General features: G+C 45.3%; 2 protein-coding genes across 3 annotated transcripts; one reads left to right on the top strand and one right to left on the bottom strand.

Annotated features, from left to right (window-relative positions):
• The first annotated feature begins 697 nt into the window (after positions 1–697).
• Positions 698–4,985, top strand: LOC117841558 (uncharacterized). Its single transcript, XM_034721976.2, has 13 exons — positions 698–971; positions 1,061–1,210; positions 1,375–1,551; positions 1,657–1,800; positions 1,896–2,001; positions 2,087–2,235; positions 2,318–2,443; positions 2,595–2,738; positions 2,851–2,938; positions 3,375–3,748; positions 3,951–4,277; positions 4,411–4,626; positions 4,714–4,985. The coding sequence occupies exons 1-13, from the start codon at positions 774–776 to the stop codon at positions 4,846–4,848; spliced, it is 2,334 nt and encodes a 777-aa protein (XP_034577867.1). The 5' UTR covers positions 698–773; the 3' UTR covers positions 4,849–4,985.
• A 683-nt stretch (positions 4,986–5,668) lies between these two features.
• On the bottom strand, positions 5,669–7,533 carry LOC117841561 (tubulin-folding cofactor A). Of its 2 annotated transcripts, XM_072290373.1 has the most exons (4): positions 7,116–7,533; positions 6,781–6,934; positions 6,004–6,090; positions 5,669–5,925 (listed from the first exon to the last, which is right to left on the bottom strand). In XM_072290373.1, the coding sequence occupies exons 2-4, from the start codon at positions 6,931–6,933 to the stop codon at positions 5,827–5,829; spliced, it is 339 nt and encodes a 112-aa protein (XP_072146474.1). In that variant the 5' UTR covers position 6,934; positions 7,116–7,533; the 3' UTR covers positions 5,669–5,826. The 2 variants fall into 2 exon arrangements, with proteins under 2 accessions (XP_072146474.1, XP_034577871.1); XM_034721980.2 differs by lacking the exon at positions 7,116–7,533 and having other exon boundaries at positions 6,781–6,993.
• Positions 7,534–17,725: the final 10,192 nt, after the last annotated feature.

Genomic DNA, 17,725 nt, shown 5'->3' with positions numbered 1-17,725 from the left:
TTACGGAAGTGTCCAGCACTCTTGAACGGGTGATGGCGACAAAAGCAAACTCACCGTAGAGCCTGCCATCTGCTATCAGGCAAACTGTTCACCCAGGAAACAAAATTTGCTCGGCATCACGGGCTCGACAGATTTGCAGTGTTCTCATCTGGAACAGTTCCAACCCCACATCAATGAAGCAAAAAAATTGCGTTTCTGACGAGTAACTGTGTTTGATCCTGCAGCTATCGTCAGCTGCTGTTGAATTGGCGGTCTCTCATCCACTCGGCGAATGCTATCGATCAACAGGCAATGCAGCTGGTAGCTTGTGGTTGGAGATCTGAACGTCCGAATGGGACGCGGACACATCGCGAGCGTGAGCCCACTCACTCTCGTCTCACGGTGGGGTCGTCGTCGTCGACAGGTCCACGCGATCATCGTCCGGCACGGCCTCTGTGCGCCGCCCATGCGCTCCCGCACTCCCCGCACACGCGGGCCTCATGCCGCAGGGAAGGGAGCGCGCGCGCCAACCACAAGCGCAGGCCATCGTGGCCGCGCGCCAGCCAGCCGCCCCACCCCACGGCGCTGAGTGCCCTGCTGCCTCCGCTCCCACCACCGATTGACCGACCGGCCCCAATTCTTCTTCTTCCCCAACCACCACTTCGCAATTTGTTTACCTTCTTGGTTGCATCCCCCGCGCCCCACACCCTCCACGCCTGCCACGCCGGCTTCGCTTCACACCACCCCACGAGAGACGCGCCGGCCAGGTTCCCGGGGCCTTCCGCGCGCTAAGCATGGAGGCCGCGGCGGCGGCGCCGCATCTCCTGCACTGCGGCGGCTTCGGTCGCGTCGCGCACCTCCCGGCGCTCCCGGGTCGACGCCGACGCCGAGGACAGCAGCTCCCCCGGGTCCGCGCGGTCGCCACGGAGCCGAAGCCGTCCACCTCCACCTCCTCCTCTCGCCCCAGGACCCGTAATGATCTCTCCAACACCGTAAGTTCGAGCCACTCCAGCGTTGCTGCTTTGCCCCCTTACTGTTGGCGCTGTGACCTTGCTGACATGTTTGCCTGTGAATGGCGCAGAGGTTCGGTGGGGTGTCCAAGGAGATCCAGCGCGTGCGCAAGCAGATGGAGCAGGACGAGCAGCTCGCCACGCTCATGCGTGGCCTCCGCGGCCAGAACCTCCGCGACGAGCAGTTCGCCGACGACAATGTCCGCCTTCGCCTCGTCGAGGTCCAAACTGCAACCCCCTTGATCCACTTCCATTAACCTCTCACACAGAGTGCTCTTGTCTTTACCCAATCACAGAACAGAATCACTTCCAGCAAAAAATTAGTACACACTACACAGTAGGTTGTTACTGAATTCTGTTGTTTTTTCTTCCTTCTTGGTTCAAGGTAGAGACTGCGGGCAACAATGAGGGGCTGCCACTTGTGTATAGCCCAGAAATCATATCAGCCTACTGGGGTAAGCGTCCAAGGGCTGTCGCCACTCGAGTTGTGCAGTTGCTGTCTGTTGCTGGTGGTTTCATCTCACATCTCATATCCGATCTTATTAACAAGAAACTCAAGGAGGTAGCTATCATACTCCTGCAGCTGCGTTTGCCTTCCCTAAAACCATGTAAATGCGTTTGCTAATCATTATATATTCTTCTGTTGCCGTCAAATGTTCATCCATAGAATGAAGTAGCTCGTGCTATTGAACTGAGGGAAATTGTGACATCTCTGGGTCCTGCTTACATCAAGCTTGGACAAGCGCTAAGTATACGGCCAGATATTCTGTCACCTGCAGCGATGACTGAGTTGCAGAAATTATGTGATAAGGTAAATATTTCTATTTTTAAATTCATTATATTTCCCTTGCTACGACATGTAACACATACCTATTTGCTAATTGGGCTTTCTACTGCTATGTCAAGGTTCCTTCATTCCCAGATGATATAGCAATGGCTCTTCTGGAAGAAGAACTTGGTCAGCCTTGGCAAGCAATCTACTCTGAGTTATCCCCCTCCCCAATTGCTGCAGGTAATTACACTAAAGAACTATGCATCCTCTTTGTGCTGCTAATTGTTATTCCTGGATTAAACTTGTCTTATGCATTGTCTTGCAGCATCTTTGGGACAGGTATATAAAGGACGCTTGAAAGAAACCGGAGAATTGGTAGCTGTCAAAGTGCAGAGACCATTTGTACTTGAGACTGTCACCATCGATTTATTCATCATTAGAAACTTGGGTTTGGTACTCAGGAGATTTCCACAGGTATAGATTTTCATCTACTTGAGAACTATAGGTGGAGATTACCTTTGTTAATATGAACTGAAACACTGCCGAATGCTGTCAGGTCTCCATTGATGTTGTTGGCCTGGTAGATGAGTGGGCTGCTCGATTTTTTGAAGAACTTGATTATGTAAATGAAGGGGAAAATGGCGCCTACTTTGCTGAAATGATGAAAGAAGATCTGCCACAGGTAATTGCTTTGTATTTGCCTTCTAGGAGGTCATGTCATGTAACAATATGGTTTGTAACTTTATAGTGTTACTGAATACATCATGTACATGTTAATTTCACTGTCAATCTGTTCACTTGTGAATTTACAATTTATTCAACGATAATTTCAGGTTGTTGTCCCAAAGACTTACGATAAGTACACATCTAGGAAAGTTCTTACCACACAATGGATAGAGGGAGAGAAGCTTTCACAAAGTACAGAGGATGATGTTGGGTCATTGGTCAGTGTTGGAGTCATATGCTACCTGAAACAGGTTAGTTTGTCAATCATTTTTTGTAGATCTTATTCATACTATTCCCAGGTTAGTTTGTCAATCATATTATTTGCTCGAGTCGCCTTTCATGTTATATTATTGTTATTTGCAGTTGCTTGATACTGGATTCTTCCATGCTGATCCACATCCAGGCAATATGATTAGAACACCTGATGGAAAGCTGGCTATTCTTGATTTTGGTAAGTCAACTTGTTAGAAAATCCACAGATGACTCTCATGTCCATCTATGCTATTTTGCCACTAAAAAAGCTATGCTATTTTCATTGTCTGTAATAAAATTGTAAACAAATGTTCCATACATCTACCCAATCTGTGGTGTAGATGGCTATGCTTTACTATTCGTACAATCACTCACATGCACTCGAGCAGTTTCTGTAACCCTGCATTACTAACTACCACCGCACACACTAGATTAAAACATGACAAGTGCAAACCTCCTTTTCAGTATCATCTAATAGCCTGTTTGTATTCCTTTTTAGCAAGAACTCTGCTGACTGAATTTAAAACATAATTAATTGTTTCATTAGCTTTTCTATCAGCCTACTTTTGCTATGTTTCTCTTTCCAATTTTTGTGCTCATGAAAACCAATGAAATTATATTATTTTCCTTTGTAGGGCTTGTAACAAAACTGACAGATGATCAGAAGTATGGAATGATTGAAGCAATTGCTCACCTTATTCATCGTGATTATGATGCAATTGTCAAGGACTTTGTGAAGCTTGGTTTCATCCCTGAGGGAGTTAACTTGGATCCAATCTTGCCTGTACTGGCCAAGGTTTTTGATCAGGCACTTGAAGGAGGCGGTGCCAAGAATATTAACTTTCAAGAATTGGCAGCGGATCTAGCACAGATTACTTTTGATTATCCATTCAGGATACCTCCGTATTTTGCTTTGATTATTAGAGCCATTGGAGTATTAGAAGGTATAGCTTTGGTGGGAGATCCTGAATTCGCCATTGTGGATGAAGCATACCCATATATTGCTCAGGTCAGCATTCAACCTTTGATTCAACCTGTACATCCTCCCCATATGCTTCTACTCTATACATGGACACTGTTGCAATTGCAACTAAAATTTTCCTCTTTTTTTTTTATCAAAGAAACACATGAAGGAGGAACATAGATGTTCTAATGGAAGTTTGGTTTAAGATTCTGTATTGCTAATATGTGGTTTTATTTGATAATATCAGAGGCTACTAACAGATGAATCACCACGGCTAAGGAGTGCCTTGCGTTACACAATATACGGCAAAACTGGTGTTTTCGATGCAGAAAGGTTCATTGATGTTATGCAAGCTTTCGAGAATTTTATTCGTGCAGCAAAGAGCGGGGGTGGGGAGAACTTGAAGGGAAACATGGCTGAGCTGGCTGATATAGGAGCTCAACCTAGCACCAGTTTGGTTCCTGTATTTCCAATGGCCATAGCCCAGCCTGAGCAGCCAGTTAAAGCTCGTGCAGCTCTTGCTTTTCTACTCTCTGAGAGGGGGAACTTCTTTCGGGAGTTCATTCTTGATGAGGTGAGCTCTCGTGTTGAAAGTTACAACAGCAAGGACCGGGACTTGTATTTGGCACATTTAATTTACTAGATGTGGAGAGACGTGCTTAAAAAAACTTCTAACATATAAAGCCTTATTATTCTCTGCATTGCAGATCGTCAAAGCCATTGATGCCATTTCAAGGGAGCAATTAATACAGATTGCTGCATCTTTCGGGATAGGAAACGCGACCCCTGTTTTTAGCATGGTTCCTGTTAGGGCCAGAGCGTTGCTTCCAACAATCACAGAGGAAGACAGAGTCATCTTGAACAATGTCGAGAAGGTTGTGAAGTTCCTAACATCTGGGACTGCAACTCCAACCGTGAGTGGGGTATGCATGCTAAGCTCTGCCTTTTTATTTTTGTGTATCAACAATGAATGGATGTTAAAGGTTTCTGATCATTTTTGTCGTTGGCAGGACGTAAACATGGTGTCTGTAGTCCAAGAACTTCTTCCTGTGTTGCCAGGCATCTCATCGAAGATCCTACCCGATGTCTTGAGCCGGTTGTCATCACGAGTATTTGCACGGTTGATCAGAGAGGCATTTTTGTAAAGTTTTGGTTCCTTTTCGTTCTAACAGGAAACTACAAGTAGTTATATCCTCCCAAACAACACACACATGATAGAAAATTGTACAGCAGTACGATGTATATAATTTTTATCTATGCAAATTAACCAAAGTTTAACCAACAGTTCTGACTCTGATGTGCGTGCTGCACATGGTGGTGGGTACCCTTGTTTTTCGCCTTTTTTTTCTTACATGCAGATTTAATCTTCTAGTGAGAATTGAACAGAAGCATCACATGTCTCCCCTCTTCAAATGGAGGTGGAGATCTTGTTGTCAGTCATTGGTATCTCATAGGTCACCCCTCTTCAAATGGATGTAGAGATCTTTGTTGAGGTGAACCCAAGATACTTATTGAAGAACATTCTTTGATGACTACTCTTGTGTTATTTGCCATGCGCATGTAGGTGAAACATTGTGCTATTTGCAGATTTGGTTCCACCCTCTTCAGAGAGGACGGGGCTGTCACCTTCACATGTTAGACTAGTTGGAGCGACCGTAACAGTATCATCTTTATCCTTGATAACTCTTTCTCGTCAATAATGGAAGAGATCGTTCAAAGACCTTGCCCTACTTCTTCAAGGGCAACACAATCAGTGCAGATGCTTTCAGAAAATTGCCGAGTAATTCTCACAGCATGTGTATTTGGGTTTCCCTTTGGTCTACGACCATGTATACACAACCTTCCTTTTCCTTTTTTTTTTACATTTTCAATATAATACAAAAATCTCAGTAGGTCCTTCCCTGCCATTCCTGCTCGGTCAAAAGAAGGTGCCTTCACCACAATGGCGTAGAACATATCAACATAAGAGCAGCAAACACAATTCCGTGACCAATTGTAGAATTTCCAAGTCAAGATACTGGTACATGAGTTTACATCAAACACATCTTACTAGCGAGCTCACAAGGTCTCAACACGAGCAAAGAGGATGCTTGCTAATAGTTCAGCAACTGTGAGTTCAGAATTCATTCTTCTGTTGGCTTGACCACAGCTTCGACCTCCGCGATAGTACTCTCAGCTTCTCCAATCTCAGCACCTTGTTCATTTGCCTCCTTCAGTTCAGCCTGCAATAAAACAATTGTTGCAATGGATGGACAAGGCCACACAATTTCTAGATAGGGAGATGGATATTTTTAGAGTACCAGTGTTGCTTTCAAGTTTGCCAGAGCAGCCTCAAGTCGCTTGTGGCAGTCTGGAACCATCATCCTCGACTCAGCTAAAACATTCTCCTGCAGCGGTGAAGAACAAGTTTCAGTGACTTGTTTGTTATGAGATCAGACCATCAGACAATTTCAACAATGACCATTCACAGTCCGAAGTCACATGTAGACGGGAAAAATCACTTTAGCGGCTTCATGTGGCCTGACAAATGCAATGCATCTGAGAAGTGGGAATCCAGTCAATGCCAGATTTCAATTCTAGGCCACAAAAAGATAGACTGGGATGAACATAGAATTATCTTGTCCCTTCCAATCCAAGAACAAAGGAAAAAAAAGCAATGCGTTTAGTCAACAGTTAATTAAAACCTCCTATCCTTACAGCATCAACAGGATCAGATGCTCATAAAAATTGGTCAAAACATAATTTTCAATGACACTCCATTATAATCTGAGTGGAAGGACACAAAAATTCTGACTCATGAGCCTTGCCATTTTTCCAAAGTTAAATTGAAACCAATAATCAGACAGCAACCGGAAGTACTAACCTAACTAGATGCTCATTCAAAGGCCAGCCAACAATGCTACTACAGGAACCATTGTGAACGTATTAGATTACAACCAGTCACAAGCATTGTAAGTCTTCAATAACGCAACATAGTATGATCTCAGTGTCGCTAGGACTAGGGCAGGGTCACAGTGGTAGGTCAATATCTTGGTCGAGTAAAGGAAGAAAGCTTTGAGGCTCAGAAGACTTGTCACCTGCTGCTTGAGATCGTAGGGATCGGCGCCCTTCTCCTTCGTGTCGGCGGTCTTGGCCGCTTCCTTCTCCACCTCCTTCTCGTACGAGTGCAGCTCCTTGACGATCCTCTTGCACGTCGACGTCTTGATCTTCAAGTTCCTCAGGGTGGCCATCCTAGAATGCAAGAAAGCGAAAGCGCATCAGGCACTCGAAGCATCGGGATTCGGAAAACCGGATGACAAGGGCAACAGATAGAGAACCTGAAATGGAATCTGGTCCTTGCTCATCGTGAGATCGGGCCACGGGGGAGACGAAGATTTAGATTGAGAGGTCAGAAAGACGATGACCTACGTACCTTCAGATTCTTCTCCGGTGATGTCTCGCGGTGGCGGCAGCTTGCTGCTATGGCGCGGCGGAAGGAGCGGTTAGAAGGTGAGCAACGCCGGTAGGTCACACCGTGTGGGTGGAAAGGAAACAAATCGCCTCAGCTGTCGGCCCAGTCATCATCTGACTGCTTCCCCTCTCTCTCGGCCCATATCGACCCAAATACAATACGAGCTGAACAGCCACGTCCTCTTAGGCCTCCTGGGCCAAATCGCTGTTGAAGCCAAACTTATGGGCCGGATCTGCGCTAAACCGCCGTCTCTTCTCCCCGCCGGTAGTCCCCTCGTCGGCGTCTCTGATAATCGTCCACGGTCGCGCTGCTTCAGCTCCTCTCCCCGGCGAGGCGTCCAGTCCAGCACCGGTATCCCATGACCTCTCTTCCTTGACTGCTTCTCGGGAAATAGAACCTTCAACAAGCGAGAGTTAATGTCTGATGCTGCGATGGTGTCGCCCATGATCAGGTCATCAGGTACACACGAGGGGGTGGTTGGTCCGCTTGGGTGTACTTTAAATATTCCAACAACATATCTCCCATGGTGCCTGAATTTGTTCAGTCTGTGTTGTGTGTTAGCATAAATCTATTTTACAGCTTTGTACTAACTGAACTTTGCTGCTAATTGTCTGTCACTAGCATATGAAGTTTATGCCAGCGAGAGTATGACATTGGGTTGATGCCGTTTATAGCTTCGGGACATTACTTTAGCAGCTACCAAATTGTACACGTCTTACTTCTTGCAGAGATAGCAGATAGAGTCAGTTCATCACAATGGCTGCCTGTTATCACCTACCTACGTTCAACGTTCATGTAGGTTTTCAGCCCAGCACATGTAGCTATTCTGTTCATAGAATCATAGCTCAAGGTAGGCATTGTACTGAGGTACTAATAAGCATATGTTACTGCAGATTTATGTCACCACCTGATCTGCATCCAGATCCTCTCGCCCGACCGGGCTATCTCGATGAAGACTACAATTAATCTGCATCCAGGACCTCATCGCCTGCTGTGATGTACAGATAACATTATAGCATGTGTTGGATAGGCATGACAAATTATTAAACCCAGTATCAGCTCGATCACAAGTTTTATATGCCATGATTTTAACTGAAATTTGATAATACCACCATCCCTGATTCCCTGTCATCAGAGACCTGTCAGCTTCTTTGCACTGATTTCGTTTTTATGAGTGATGATTTGTTTTTTTGGAGTGCACTAATTAAAATGGCCCAAATAAACAGGCGGAGAGGATTCCATCATATCTGATAGACCAGGCAGTCACAGTATTCAAAGATCGTTGCAGTACTTAACTATGCGAATTAGTTCATGTGGCTGCTTAGGAAAATCTGCCACGTTGCAGGGTATCTCTGAATGGTCGTAACTTATTAGCAATCTTTATGCATGCATGTTTGCTGAGATTATTCGAAACATGATACACTATCACGCCTCTCTGCCAATGCTGTCTTGGTTTCAGGACCCGTGCATGTTGCGAAAAATTATGAAAGAAAACAGTGGCGGTTTTGGCTGCACATATGCACTAGAGCCTTGAATCATGAGCTCAATTGCAATTGGTGTATTATTACCACTCCATGTTGTGTTGCGTGCCGCGATGCAACAAGCAGCTGGTGTATAGATCGAATTGAAGCAACAAGTATAGCAAAGATTAGCTCGTGAATGTTTGGCATATGTGAGCAGTGGTGTGGTCCTGCCGTATAATTAACTTAAAGGAAATAGATTGGGGGCGTATATCTATGATACTGATCGATGTGGTTGCCCTTGCTCGCTTCTAGATGCATGGTGGAGTACCTACTACATACAGACATACTCCAGTAGTAGTCCAAGTGTATGTCCTTGCACTGCTGGACCATCCATCTACCTCTCCATGCCACTTTGTGTTGTTCTAAGATTGCGGCTAATTATGCATATATGTGTGCGGCCGTTTGTCCTTTGTTGAACAAGAATAGACCAAGAAACAAGAATCAACAACCTTGGAGCTAGCGCTCGGGAGGTAAAGGTGTATCTCTTTTCGCCTTCTTTTTGTTTTTTTTTTGCTGCCAGTATGTATATGGAAACTTGTGCGTGCTTGAGTGTAACAAAAACAGTGCTAACACTTGCATTGGTATCACAGACTTTACAGCCTCTGAAAGGAATTTTCTGGTAGGTGGTTTTGATATACTCCGTATTAGTGAGTAAATGTCTTCTTCTCTCTTTTCTGAATAATAATGGATTGCACAACGACGAAATTAAACTTGCCTTCAATATCTTACTCCTTTCAGCTTCTAATAAGTACATACAGCCGGTGCACTTTAAGCGTAGTATGTATAGCCGTATCCACATTGACTTGTGTGGGCTACTACACTGTTTGAGCTTGAAGCTTTTCGTTATTGTGTGGCGATACACTTTTACGTACGCACGGCGCGGCCCATGTATATTACATAGAATTGGTGCGACATCTCTGAATCTCTGATGGATCGGATATGGCGGGACAGCAAAGTCGTTGCTAGCTCCTGTACTGTACATATGCGTGTAGTGTCTGTGGGTGTGGGGGGACGGCTGGTCCTTGGAGCGTACCTAGGTGTGGGCGCATGCAAACAATGCTAGTAGCTGCTCGTGGGTACGTACGAACGACGACGACGCATGCATGCATGCATGCATGATTGCTTACACATGAGTTTCCGTTCATTTACTCATCTCACATGATGTGTTTTTGGTCGGTGTGATCGAGATAATGAAGCATCAGAGAAGCAGAAGCAGCTTGGTGCTATGATCTTGTTTCATCATCCATCTTTGTTTGTGCCTCTGATCTCTTACCAGTAGGATCCATCTTTGTTCGATAGAGCATCAGAAGCAGCTGGGTGCGCGCTATGATCTCGTTTGATCCATCCATCTTTGTGTGTGAGACATATGCACCTCTGATCTCTTACCAGCAGGATCATCTCGTCATCTTGCCAATTTGATCCATATGCATGAATCCGGAGGCAGATATGATGGATCGGACCACGCATCAATTGCCTAGCACGCAGCACGCAGATGGCGGAGCGAGTTTAATTTGCTTTTGGCAGCAAAGATGTATATATGCATATATACAAGTATACATATACGTTGGTAGCATTATGTGTGCATATACTAGATAGCTGCAGGGAGTTTCGCGCTAGATCTGTACTACTAGCTACTAGCAGATATATGGAGAGAAAGAGATGCGTGCTCATCATACGCATAACGCACGGCATGCAGCATGGTGAGAGATAGATTGCCCGGGTGGGCTGGGGCCGGGCACACACATCAGTTTGGCCGGTGGTGCACTACTGTTTAGTTTGCAGGTAATTGACTGCAGGTTGGTCACTGGTTGCCCTCATCTTGAGCTCTGCTTTGGTTTGGCCGACTTTGAATGCAGCCGGCCGGGGTACGGATAATGAGCAACTCACCTTTCGGGGTCGGGTAGCCGGGTAGGTCATCGCAGATGTATCATGCATGTGCACGCATTGGTCTCCCTCTCCCTCCTCCTCCTCCCGCTGGTGGTATTATGACCGATAGATCGATGCAGGGCCCGATCTAGCGGTGGGGGCGGGCGGGCTCAAACCTCCCCTACCGCCGCTCAGATAATGGAAGCCTCTCCATGTTTTTTTTACAAAAGTACAAAAACAGTTTCCAATAGTGATTGAAATGGCATTTGCAGGGGCGGGCGCGCCACCCGCTCCTAGCTTTCATAGCTACAAATAGCTGTTTGCAGGAGCGGGTAACGGGCCCGCCCCTGTAAAGCTCTTTCCAGGGTGGGTGACGCCGTCACCCGCCCCTGGAAATGATATCTTCAGGGGGGCGGCTGATGCCATGACCGCACCTGCAAACTATTTTCTAGGGGTGGTGGATGGCACCACCTGCCTCTGAAAATGTTGTTCCCGCCAAAATTTTGTACCATTTTCGCACCAAATTTTTAAAATGTGGTTCTCAATCAACCCATTCAAATCCAACACTCAAAGAACACTGCATATGCAATAAAGTTACATAACTAGTTCCTACATCAATATGGAAAGAGTAGGGGTACATCCATGCCACAATACAACATAACCAGTTCTGACAATAGTATAAGTTCGTATATCAATATTTAAGATCTTAGAGAGAACAAGTTCAAATCCATAAGAAAAGAGTAGGGGTAAATTCATGTATGTTACATATTTCATACTAAGGGCGTGTTTGGCATGGCTCTGTAGCTGAACTCCAGCAACTCCATCCAATTTTCCAGCCAAACACTCCAGCTCCAAAACTCCATGGAGCTGCCAACTCCATGGAGTTGTAGTGCAAATGAGGGTGGAGTTTTGGAGCACCTCTTTTGCGGCTCCAAAACCACCCAATATTAACCTTCTCGTGGAGTTGGTGGGTAACTACCCATCAATGTCACTGGTTAAAAAAAACGGTTCGCTTCTTTTCTCCCGAGCCCTCCTCCCCGTGCCGTGACTCCCTCCCGAGCGCATGTTCTTTCTCCTTGCGCCGGCGCCTATTTGGCCGCCGCCACCCCCGCCGCCGGCCGCCGTCTTCCTCCCCCGCCGCCGCCCATCAACATACCGTTGGCTGGCCCCTCCTGTTGCTCCTCCCAACCGCCGCCGGCCGCCCGACCCCCGCTGCCGGTCGCTGACCCCCAACGCCAACCGCCCACAATCGCGAGGCCGAACCGGCCAGGCCGCACGTTGCCCGTCATCCCCAAGGCCAAGGGCGCCAACTGGAGGCCTTCCCCACCCCCAAGGTCGACGACGCTACCTCGAGGCCACCAGCCACCCCCATCTTGCCTGGGAAGCTGCACTCGGGTCCTGCTGCCGCCGGCCCCTCCCTCACGCCCTAGCTCTTCCCTAGCGGTGTGTCGTGGCTGGGGGCAGCCACGCCTTCTGAGGAAGAATAAGATGGGGATAGAGAGGATGACAAGTGGGACTAGAATTGGGGGGCAACAATGGCAATCCACATTGAAATCGGTCTTTTTTGGAGCTGAGAGCACTCTTCTAGCCAAACACCCCATCTAGACAGTTCCAACTCCACCCAGAGCTGGCTCCACCTAGAGTTCTGGAGTGGAGCAACTGGAACCTAGAGTTCTGGAGTGGAGCAACTCCACCCAGAGTTGGAGCCATGCCAAACAGGGCCTAATCCAGCTCGGTTCCTTAGATATGGAACATAGTTAAGGTCTCCAATCATCCAGTCTAGAACTTCATCAAAATAAGTTACAACACGGATGAGTGCACTCTCCTTCGCTTCACATGGATGGTCACATACACTACTATAAATCTCGAACAATGGAGACATTAACTGATGTGGCCTATAGAAAGTGAGATGAGCCTGGAACTTCCAATCTCTGGTGAATATCGGGTTTCCACCCATGTAAGTCAAATCCAACACATCCAAGACTTGATCTAGAATAGCACGAAAGCTTGCTGCTGCATTGGTAGTACCAAAGAGATCCTAAAAGATGATAATAACATGATGAAAGTTAAAAGATGTAACATAACTAAAGTTAAGAATGATAAAAGAATGTTCCATACCATGTCATGTTGATTAAGCCAACAAAGCCTCTCAGTAGCCACAATCACATTACTTTCTCCCTCCTCGAGCTGCTTTATTTGAAAATATGAAAAGTCTGGCATAAAGTACCCATGATCCTTAAGCTGCTCTAGAGAGACCTCCACCACGGTCCTATCAAAAGTTACCCTATTTGGTGTTATTTGACCCCATTCGGCAATTGAAACCATCGGGGTAGCTTCTCCTAGTGACATCGAGGTGAAATCTGTTTCTCGAATGTGTACTTGAAAAGAGATATGTACTCTTTTAAAATGAGGTTCACCAACAACCTCAGTTTGTGTTGTAGGAGAAGTACCAATAGCTTCGACAACATCTTTGAGCCATCTACTAGGGTTGATAAGCTACATTGTATGTAAGTAAATTTAGAAATTATTCATGTATAGTAAAAAAAATCAATTAAAAGAAGGAATTGATCCGTTCCTTCGATCGCCTGCTGGCAAATCAATGGCGTCATTAGGGAAGTGAAGTCCTGGATGATGAGTGGGAGGCTCCTCGAATATGTATTGTCCCTTGCCACCTCCATTGCTGCCACCACCACGATGGCCACCTCCATAGCCACCGCCACCACTTCCACTTGCCATAGTTAACTAAAACTATCCAAATAAAATTGTAATAATATAGATTATTTCACAAACATCAATTTCAATGATAACTTAGACAAGATACATTATTTCACAAAAATCAACTTCAATTATTGTCCAAAATAATGGAAGAAATTTATAATTGTTGGTTTAGATTTATACCACAATCCCTATCATATAACATTTATATCCTTGAACATAAAATATATATATGATAATAGAGAATCATCAAATTTAATAATCCAATACATATTTAAGGTTTGTCTAGTGATCAATGCTTACCATTTTCCTTGATGAATTTACTTTAAAAAAAGAAAAAAAGAAAAAGAAAAACCAACCAGCGGGAAGGAGACGACGCTCGAGGAGGAGGCTGCCGGCCTCACGGCGATGGAGAGGAGGGGAGGAGGCGTGCCCCGTGGTGCGGCCTGGCGGTGGAGAGGCGGCACGGGAGGCGTCGCGACAGGAAAGGTGGCATGAGGGGGGAGGCGTGGCACGGCGTGGAAGGGGAAGCGTTGCACGTGGCTGTGGAGCCCGCGAGGGAGGGGAGGAGGCGCGCCATGCCCGCGGAAGGGGAGGCGCCATGATGGGAAGGCACCGCGGGAGAAGGGGAGGTGGCGCGACGCCGTGGCCCGGTGGTGGAGGTGGTGTGGGGGGGTGCTGCGGCAACGGAGCCCACGGGGGAGGGCAGTGACGCCGGTGCAGCGGAGGGAGCGGGAAATTTTGGCAGCCTAACGGCATCCCGCGGGCTTCTTAAAAAATTTGGCTAACTCCCCGCAGGCGTTACTATATATAGGGTGCCATTAGCAGGGGTGAGTGATGGCGAAAACTATTCCAGGGGCGGGTGATGGCATCACTCGCCCGTGGAAATCATTTCTCCATTTTTATTTTTCTTCTAAAATATATTTTTGAGCTATTAAATGCTCTCAAATGCAAAAGTTGTCAACTACAAAGTTTAATGTCTCGTCGAGCTCTACAATTTTGATATAAATTTGTATTCATCCGAGATAAATTGAAAAAAAAATTGTATTTAAAAAATACATCCACTAAACACATTCACATGTACTCACACATATACTCACACACTCACATATACAACTTCAAAAGTTACAGTGCTTCTCAAATGAAAAACATATGTGCCAACTTCAAAAGTGTTAGGTAATTGATTCAGTTACATGACATAATTGATTCAAACTACACGAGATAATGATTCAAACTATATATTATATGAGTTAAATTGACTCAAATTAGCTATATATTACGCGGTAACAATTCTTGATTCTCCGTCCTTGCGTACCCAGGGCATTTCAACTTTCTTTATGCTTGCTTCTAAAATCATCATCTTCTGTGGTAGGTCTGTGAAGAGGTTCATTTATTATACTGATTATATTCTTCAACGTCTTTAACACCATCAACTCCTAAGATTTCTTGTTTTCTAGGGACTACAATGTGGTTTGTCTTTTTTGCAGGATCAACAACACACATAACCTGTGCAACCTGTGAAGCAAGTACCCAAGCGTCATCTTTATAACCAACACTGTTGAGGTCAACAATTGTGAGCCCATAGCCGTCTACTTCAATGCCATTTGGGTGTTTGACCTAACGGCACCAAAAGACCGGGATCTGTTTATTGGAACCATAGTGGACTTCCCACATATCATCTATGATGCCATAATATGTGGTACTTTGTCCAGTTCTCTCATCTAAGGCCTCAAGATGAACACCACTGTTCTGAGACACAGTCTTCTTGTCCTTTGCGGCAGTATAAAATAGATATCCATTAATATCATAACCTTGCCATGACGTGACCTGGCTAGATAGGCCAACTGCCAATCTTTTGATCGTTTGATCTTCCATTGTTTCCCCATTTGGTAGATTTAAGTCCTTCAACCATGCGATCAAACGACGCTTGTGCTCCCTCGTGATCCAATCTTCCGAGCGGCCCTTATTTTGAGCATAAATCACACTCAAGTGTTGACCAACTAAAGATGACATTATTGTGAGGTGTTGCAAGATGCTATAATGGGCTTGTTGCACATCTTTGAAGTCCTTGTTGATGAAGGTTTTCCTCCCTACTGTGCCGATCCCTTCCAACTTCCCCATAAATCGTGGAACAGGCAAACCAATTCATACTTTACCCTTTAGATAACCTAGGCAAGACTCGATGATTTCCTCTGTATTGTATCCCTCTATCATGGATCACTCGGGATAAGCATGATTTAGAATGTCCCAGTTGAGAATTGACATGAAACACTCATACGTCCACATTTCGTGTAGGTAAAGTGGACCCAGTGCTCGTATCTGATCGACCATGTAAATCATGAGATGTTCTGTAATATCAAAAAATCCCAAAGGGAAGCACATCTCCGACTGCACCATAGTCTCCCCAATAAATTATTGGAGGTGTTTCAATTCATATTCATCGATAATCTTTAGAAAAATTTTGTTGAAGAAGTAACACAATCGAGTGATAACCATCTTCACATATACAGGCTTGATCACTCTAATTGCAATTGGAAGGAACAACGTCAGCATCACATGACAATCATGATAGTTGTAGCCGGATAGCGAGAGATCTTTCATCGAGACTAGTTTCCTGATGTTGGATGAAAATCAACTTGGTACTCTAATCCCCCATAACGACTGGCACACTGCCTTCTTCTCATCTAGTGTCAAGTTGTAGCTAGCCGGGGGTAGTTCATATCTTCCATTCCCCTTATCGATAGGGTGAAGGTCTTGTATTATCTTCATGGCTACCAAGTCATGTCATGACTTCAGGGCATCCTTTATCTTGGCTGATGTCTCCAGGAAGAGACTAATTGTGTTACCAAACACATTCTTCTTCAGGTGCAAACCATCGATAGCATGGCAGACCTCAAGGTCCGGCAAATATGGCAAGTACTTGAAAAAGATCGACAACTTCTTGAATGGCACGCCATCGATAGGTGGCTTATCTCTATTTCTCTTCTCCCCATCTTTTGTCATCTTCCCATAAGGAACTTGGACGGTCCTGACCATGTTGAAAACATAGTGCCCATCTCATTTTTCTGGAGCAGATTCTAGGTCGGGCTTGCCGCCAAAAAAACTTATAGAACTTCTTACTTCGGTACTTGTGTCCTTCCACCAAGAAGCGTTTGTACCCAAGGTAAACTACCTTCCTAGAACCTTCTAGAAAAGACCATACGGTGTCATCAATGCACACTGTGCATCCTGTCTTACCTTTCACTTGTCCTGACAAGACAAACAACGCTTGATAATTATTGATGGTGACGAAGATAATGGCTCTTAGATTAAATTCTCACCGTGTAAAACTGTCAATGATGTCGATACCATTCTTCCATAAAGTTTCCATCTCTTGCATCAAAGGCTCAAGAAAAACATCTATATCGATGTCAGGATGTTTTGGTCCTTGTATAAGGATGGATAGCAAAAGATACTTTCTCTTTTAGCACAATCACGTCTACAGGTTGTACATCATCAAGATCACTAGCCTTGTGCTGTGAGTGCTGATCCTTTCACAGAACGGATTCATTCCATTCGTACTTAGTGCAAATTGAATATTTCTTGGATCGTTTCCAAATTGTGGATACCGCTCTTTGAACTTTTTCCACTAGCAAGCATTGGATGGATGTCGAAGCTTTTCGTCACCCTTCCTGCGCTTATCTGAATCCCACCATCGCATCAGTTCAGCATCCTTTGTGTTTGAGGCAATCGGCAATAGGGAGGTACCACAAGACCAAGGTAGGAATTCTACTCTGCTTCTCAGAAATACCTAAAGTAGTGTCTTCTGACTCAACAGTGACAACACTATTCCTTGCATCTTTCCTCTTCCTTTTAATTCCCATCGGTTGGACCTTGCCTGTCGTCATCACAATAACTAGAATTGTTTTTGTACCGATTTGCAGAACGTATAGGATATTTATCCAAGCCTTTGAAAGTATCCCTGTGGTACAACATACAATGGTTTGGACATGCATGAATTCTTTCCACACCCATCGTGAACGGACTACTAAGCTTCTTTGCTCGATATGTGTTGGCGGGCACTCTATTTGGCTTGGAAGCAACCAAGCCAAGACACACAGCAGATCATTGAAACTACCGTCGGACCAGGCGTGCTTAGCCTTTAGAATCAACAGCTCAAGTATGAAATGAAGCACTGTCCAGTGTTTTGGACATCCCTTTGAACCTCGTACACATTCTCCTCCGTTGATTTCTTTACCGTCTCGAAGTTTCCTAACCCCTTTGCACTACCAACCAATAGTTCCGCTTTGGTGTGACACAACAACTGGCTCAGAAAATCACTATCATCAAGTTCGTCATCGCCACTACTATCATAGCCACCATTGTCATCACCACCACCATCGCCACGCTCGTCAACACCATCATCTCCATCGGAGCCACCACCATCATCATCGCCACCACCCTCATCAAAAGAATTGTAAGCATCAG

The sequence above is a fragment of the Setaria viridis genome, chromosome 1 (assembly GCF_005286985.2).
Source record: "Setaria viridis chromosome 1, Setaria_viridis_v4.0, whole genome shotgun sequence".
In the NCBI taxonomy this organism is placed as follows: domain Eukaryota; kingdom Viridiplantae; phylum Streptophyta; class Magnoliopsida; order Poales; family Poaceae; genus Setaria; species Setaria viridis.
The sequence above is the reverse complement of the archived record's forward strand: the minus strand, read 5'-3'. Positions and strand labels throughout refer to the sequence as shown.